Below are 7,230 nucleotides of genomic sequence, written 5' to 3'. Positions count from 1 at the left end.
TTTTTTTTTTTTTTTTCTTGAGGTGGTTTGTTTAGTTTTGTTTTTGTTCAATTCATAAATACACTTACCACTTTCTGGCCTGAGTGGGAAACTAACAGGTGGACACAGGTTGGGAATGGTGCTCTTCAAGTCAGCTAAAAGCAGAAAAAAAACAATACAATTGAAAACCATAATACTTGAAGGCTTAAAATGCAATTGATACTCAATATTTTCAGATTACTTCTTGGATCTGGATGTAGCATCTTCTCCACATAAACACCAAAAGTAAGGCTGCAAGGCTACTTTGCTATCTAATCCTTTTGAGCTCGTACATGAAACCAGACTTCCCTAAATTTCTATGTATATAAACATTCCTACAAACACTTTTTAAGATACAGTTATGAACAGCTCATTTCAGTATTTCTATGTTTTTCCTATGTCCCTCTCTGTATTCAGGTTTCTGCACCAGGGGAGACACAAGATTCTCTCTGCTTCCAGAAAACTGGAATTTCTCAGAAATATTAATTAGAAACAAGGCATTTTCCAGCACAACACTTTCCAAATTTAAGATCAAATAAGAATTCATCATAACCAAAACTTCATATTCATTTCCGTACAAAAGACTTCTCATTTGTTGATACTCCCCATAAATATTTAGTAATCACAAATAATAAATATTAAATTTCCCCTGTGCATTCATATTTTGTAAAACACTTTGGCCAGTCAAACCAATTATAAATTCTCCACTAAGACATAATAAATGACCATCCCTAAAGAAAATGAAGGCAGATCAGATTTTGTTAACTTCTTCCAGTATGTGTTTCCCATGCATGTAACAGAGGTTTCTAAAAACTCAGGTTTTCCCATTCACAGAAATGAAAGTTTGGGCCTATCCAAAACTCTTTGAAATGCTACTCTACATTCCTTTTTGACTGAGCTGCAGCTCTGCACAAAAACAAACTGCCCACAAGCAGAGCTGTGCAGAAAACAGCTCACACATCAACTTAGCCTGTTATGAAACACGGGGACAGAAGCAACTTCCTCCAACACCACTGTGGAATACAACCAGACCCTACATCATGCCAATATCCCCCTGCTACAGTAAATCACTCCTTCAGATTTTATTTTCCTTTTTAGCCTTTTTAGAACCTTTTTGTTCCTTTTCCTGGTTCTCCAGACATTCAACACACCAGCACAACCGATACAAATTTTTGTCTGTAAATATCTCCATTTGCATAAACAGCTGTGCCTTTCTGTGTGTTGTGGTGGAAACACATCTGTAACTCCCTTGATGCAGAAGGAAATGTCACTGTCTCTCCTAATATTCCCTACTTTGCATACACCCCAGGCTCCTCTTCACCATCCCTCTGTCATGTGATAAATAGCCTTTATTTTTGTTGGTTCTTTGCCAACAAGGGGAAAACAATTCCAAGGAATGGAAGTGTATCTACACCACTTCTTCACTCTTACCCCTGTCTGCATCTCAACTCCCCCTGCCATCAGGATGCTGCCATTGCTTTATCAGGGTGTTGTTCCCCTCCTCTCAGTGCTAGACCCTCAGCCCACCCCTTCCCAGCTCTCATGATGCTTCCATGCTGTCTCTGCCCTTTAGCAAGAGGACACGGATGGTTCTGTGGGCACAGGGACAGTGCAAGGCTTGAAAAGCTCAACATTGGGTTCATATTTCAGACACTTAGAGTGTGAATGAAGGTTTTATTTATCAACACTGTAAAATGCAATATATTGCCACAATATCTGATCCATCTCTATACAGCTTTAACTGGATTATTTTTCTATCACATTCTCTGGACAATATATCCATGCCCTGTGACCCCCCCTCCTTTCAGTTATCAGCCTTTCTCTACTCTGCAAGAACTGAGGGATTATAAAAGCAGAAAAAAGTTTATCTTATTCAAAAATTTTCCCTGATTCTGTCAACATCACTAGACCTGCCCCCAGGAGGGCTCTCTGCCCTGGAATTGTGGCTGTCCTCCCATATAGAGAGACAAACTCAGGTGACAATTGTTTTCCTTATTCTTTCAGTTACATTAAATCAGAGCTTAACAAAGCAGAACTAGACCTGCCCAAAAGGAGTGTGACAAATGACAAACCCATTTAAAGTTTTCAACAAAGCAATGAAGCTGTTGTTTCCCCACAGAAAATAAAATCCATCTAGACTAGGAGTGGCTTTGATTCCTCCTGAGAAAATAATGCAACATCTCATAACTGCTTTTCTGTTTAAACACCCGATGGCTTCTTACTACTTGAAAAATACAGGCCTACTTTGGAATTTTGTCTTGGTCCTTTCTTTACCAAAACAACCAAAAGTTAATTTTAAATTCTGTAGCAAACCCAAGCCTTTTGAGGTTATGCAGCCACATGGATGGTGAAACCATAAGCCAATGAGTGAGAAACAAAAGATGATTTCCTGACCAGGACTGCACAGTGAGGCAAAATATATTTGAATTCTGACAATGGCCACAAGTTTCCAATAGAATCTAAGAAATTAAGTTATACATCTTTGAGGTATTGCTATTCCTTTTGTATTAAAATGGATATTAAATTGCACCTTTCTTTCCTTTGCACATACTTGTTTGCCTTGTCTGTTTGTGGTCCTTGCAAATGGATCCTGCAGCTGGAAGCTGGAATTTTTATACTCTGAAGCTAAATAACAAGCTTCAATGTGCAGAATCCCATTAGAAAGGTCGTGTGTCCTGCATCACTTACCAGGCTTTTGATACCAGCCAAATGGGTGTATTTTGACTTGAGCATCTGGTGAACTGCAGTTTGAAATGTGCCAAGCACTTGTTGTTTCCTCAGCACACGTCTGGATGCCAAGGCTGTTGAGAGTCACACACACGATCTTTCCACCTGCCAAGGATGCACATGGTTACAGAAATAAGGAGGAAAACTTTCCTTTTCCAGATAGTGTTGTGAAGAAAAAGAACACAGCATGGTTCCACTGAGTGTTAAATGAAATTCAACTGACTTAAAAATCAAAGGAAGGAAATAACTGAAATGCAACAAGTGATTGAAATTCGTGCTGAAAAATCTCATTGAATTCATTGTGAGGGAAGGTGGGTGCCAGCATTAAAATCCATAATAATCCAGTCACAGAGAATTTCACTGAGCATAGGTCAGGACTCTGAGCAAGCAGCCCTTTCATGTCAATGTAATTAAAAATCAGCATGAATGTTGAAACATATCTCCAACTTACATCAAGATAAAAATTCTTTCAAAACCCTAGTGTAAATAATTTTGTTCCTGAGAAATATGGAGGGTTTGAAACACAGTTTCATTGAAGATTTCAGCTCATGTTAAAATCACTATTGAATGTTCTCTTGACTATATGAGTACCAAGACTGGATGTCTGAAATGTCATAGATGTTAAATATTAATCAGATAAACTCAAACTGCGTCCATTTTGCATGTTGAATGTCTTAATTATTTTATTTTTTTATTTATTTTAGAAGTATTTAAAGAAACTCTAACTCATATTCAGTTAAGACTTCAAATTTCATATGATCATAAGGAGGTATGAAAACTGCCAACTATTTTTTATTTGCACATTAATTCTTATCTAAACTACTCTGGATTAATTTTCTAAGCTACTAATTTTTGACCATATGAAAATTTTATCTGTTCAACAAAAAAAGGAATTAAAAATACGTATTTCTGAAGTGTTTGAAATTCCAAAATGCATTATAAAAACAGCACGTTCTAATGATTTCAGAGAGTTGGTTAGCACATGACTTCAGCAAAACCAATATTTCTGTGGCCTAAATCTGAATTTTTAATAACATTAAAATCTATTTCATTGACTTTGAGCTGGGTGGTATCCAAATTTCAACACCAGCTGAAGACTTTCTTCCTCAAGCAGAAGAAAAACTCTGGGAGCAGAGAAGTTCAGACAACCAAGAAAGCCAAAAGGCTAAATCACCCCACAGTATCTACAGACATTATGTGTTTGCATGCACCTAATTTCAGTAAGCAGTTCTTTAGACTTTAAAAAATGAAACAACATAAAAGGGAAAAAAAAATCACTAAAAGAAATCAAGCAACACTTTTGAAGAGAATTGATGAATGAGAAAAAACTGGAGCTTTATTTTATTTTATGCTGATGGAACTGCAGCCTTTTAATGACTCAGTCTCATGAAGTTTTCTTAATTTCTGAAATGTGGAACTTGTCTTTGGGCTGAACTAGGAATGGTTATGGTTACTTGAAAAGGTGCTGAAGGCAGGTGTATGAGATCTGAAAGGGCTTGTAAAGTGCACTTCAGAGCAAAAGAAGGGTAAAATCTGGATAATGAAGAAAGAGTGAAGTTATTTTAAAAATAAAAACGGGGGGGGGAAATACCTGACAGCTGGGAATCATTAAAAAAGCCAAATCCTGTGCAACAGGGATCAGCATCACACCAACGCTCACACTCAAAAAACCTAGGAAAGGAAAAGTATTATCCATGGTGTCATTAGACATATCAGACACTGAGAACCTGTAGAGTTCACAGTAAGGCTGAAGAGCCAGCAAACATACACACTTCCATGCATTTTCCTTATGTAGACAAAACTATGCTTGATTAGTATACACCTACCAGACTACATGTATTCATTTAGATGATGATTTTGGTATCTGCCCTAAAAATATCAGCATAAATTGATTTGGTGCATCATTGTTAAGAGATTTAACTGGCCAATTAGTAATTAGTAGTATTATAAGTAACAATTTTCATGTCTATAATAAATAATTATATCATTTATTATTTATAACTCATTTATAAATCTCCTTTAAAACATATGATATCTTTTTTTTTGTTAAATACTCTCAAACAATGCAATTCTTGGATCAATACTTCTGATTTTCTTTATCTGCATAACACGGCCTTGGAATTCCAATCATGGTTCAGATTCAAGGGAGAACAAAGGAACATTCTTGTCCTACCCATCTGAAACAGCTTTTCTGCTCATGTCAGTCTTATTCCTCACTGAGAATTCAGTTACTTTCTGGAATGGTACACGTGTGTAGAAGCTCTTCACAGAACTTTTAAGCGTGACTGAAAGGAAAGAGAAAAACAAAATTGGAAAAATCAGTTTAGCTTTGTCATACTCAAGTACTGGTTAAGTAATCAAATGGTAGGAGTCCAATCTTTGCTTTCATATTGAACTCTGGTCGATTAAAAGACAGTTTTATGTTATCACAGCAAAATTTTGATTGTTAAGCCTGAAGATGGATAAAAATTAATGAAGTGAAGACTCTGAAAGCTTAGCAAATTACATTACCAAGGAAAGACTTCCAGCCAGGCCTTTTTTTCTGAGACCTGATGCTACTTCTTCCACAAAGCCTTAAACAGGGATACAGCTCCAGACTGGAAGACTCCAGTGTGCTCATGCATTATTCAGCCCATGCTGTCCTTTGGGCTCCCCAAAATGACATGATTGAATAGCTCAGTTCAGTGGACCTTTATATTTCTCACAGCAAAATTACATGTTCCTGTACAGTGAAAACAGGCTCATTTGTCCAGCTTCCTTACATGTGCTCTATGAGAAAAAAATTGAACTTCCCAAGTATTCAAAGAGCAAATGCTAAAATTCATGTCTATAGCTCTGCATTGGCTAAAACATAATTAAAATAATTACATTAATTTAGCTAACATAGAAATTTTAACAGTAGATTGTGGCATTCCAATGACATTCATATTTTACCCATATTATAAAAAGGGCTAAAAACTGATATGTAAATTCGAGATCGACTTGGCTTCTCTGACTTGGGAAAGGCTGAGATGGACAGAGTAAAGTTCATGGTTAATATCTTTCCATTATGAACTGAAAATTAAAAACTATATCCCAGACAGGCTGACCTGCCCTTGCACCATCACATCCCAAGTCTCATTTATACATGCAGACTTTGTATCTCAGAATCAAGAGGCAAAACACTGGCTTGAATTACCAGGGTTAGAGCAGACATTATATATCCAAATACCAAAACTTGCCTATTTTATGGTACAGCGTCTGTGGTTGCCAGGGTAGCACAGTTGCACAGTTTCCTGGTATTTGGTCAATGCTGCTGTCACAAATCTGTGCTTCTGGATAGAGGATGCACACAAAGTATTTGTCTGTGGCATTTTGCAGATCTGCCATTCGACAAAACTCTTCCTCTTGGGCACAACCTAAGAAGCAAAGTCATGAATAATTACACACACAAGGGCTCCTTTCCCTCTCAGATCCTCTTCATGTTTTCAGAGCAAAGCTATCCATCAGCAAACAACTAAAAGTGAGAATTTCAGTGTTATCCTACTGATCATGAAAATTAATTAATTTAATTAATTGAAAGTGCAAGAGAAAGAGGGACACATTCTGGCTTTAGTGGCACTGAAGAGCAGGTTTACCTGGAGAGCACAGTACAGGAGTTACAGCACAGCTAACTGGGAAGATAAATTCCCCAGCTGTGACAAGCATTACTCCAGTGTATTGGTCTCTCTTTAACATTTTAATTCATAAAGGTCTCTTTCTTTTTTTAGTAAATCTGACATACAAACTGTATAATCATAAGAGAACTCTGCATCAGTCGTGGTCTCTAACAAATAAAAAAGGACAATAATATCTACAATGTCTTAATAAGTTTTTTAAAAAAATATTTCTGAAGCATTCAAGCATCACACAAAATTTAACCTAACTTTCTCAGAATCAACCATTCAAGATATTTGCTTGAAGCAATTTATTCTGAAGTTTGTCCCAGGGAAAGAGTGCACCTTCAGAAAAGAACCAAAGCTGGGAAACCCATTTCTTAATTACCATGGCAATGGCTCCTGTAAATATGTGTGTCAATGCTTAATTTTAAACAGGAATAGCTCTACTGAGCTGTTACAGTGATGTTTGTGCACTTAGTTCTTAGTTCTGACTTCCTGGTAGAGCTAGAAACTCTTCTCCATTTACTGCATTAAAATGTAATTTATCATTAACCCCAATTATCTGCCCCAATTTTACCTTCTTTTACCTCTATGCCATCTCTCTATTTGGAGTGGTACACTGCCCAAGCTGTACCTTTGACTTCTCTTGCCCATGACAGGGGCACCCTGATGCTGAACTATGGGAACCCTTTCAGCAGCCAAAGACTGTAAGGAGGAAACAGGTGGCCCCACTGGCAACTTCCATGAAAATTTTAGGAGCTATCTACAAAAAAAAAAATAATCTCAAAGTCTAAAGTTCCTACTCATCATTATTATAACACCCATTAAAAGATTTTAGTTAGGATAA

At 36.9% G+C, this 7,230-nt stretch overlaps 1 protein-coding gene across 1 annotated transcript in view; it reads right to left on the bottom strand.

Annotated features, from left to right (window-relative positions):
• Positions 1–7,230, bottom strand: part of TG (thyroglobulin) — a 145,106-nt gene that overhangs the window by 86,990 nt on the left and 50,886 nt on the right. Inside the window, exons 31-35 of the mRNA XM_015652915.1 lie at positions 5,967–6,143; positions 4,919–5,030; positions 4,337–4,416; positions 2,707–2,850; positions 69–134 (exon numbers count right to left, since the gene is read on the bottom strand). Of these exons, the coding sequence (XP_015508401.1) occupies positions 69–134; positions 2,707–2,850; positions 4,337–4,416; positions 4,919–5,030; positions 5,967–6,143 (579 nt within the window). The remainder of the gene's footprint in view (positions 1–68; positions 135–2,706; positions 2,851–4,336; positions 4,417–4,918; positions 5,031–5,966; positions 6,144–7,230) is intronic.

Source organism: Parus major, chromosome 2, assembly GCF_001522545.3.
Source record: "Parus major isolate Abel chromosome 2, Parus_major1.1, whole genome shotgun sequence".
Classification (NCBI taxonomy): Eukaryota; Metazoa; Chordata; class Aves; order Passeriformes; family Paridae; genus Parus; species Parus major.
Note: the sequence above shows the minus strand (reverse complement) of the source record. Positions and strands in the feature narration are given on the sequence as shown.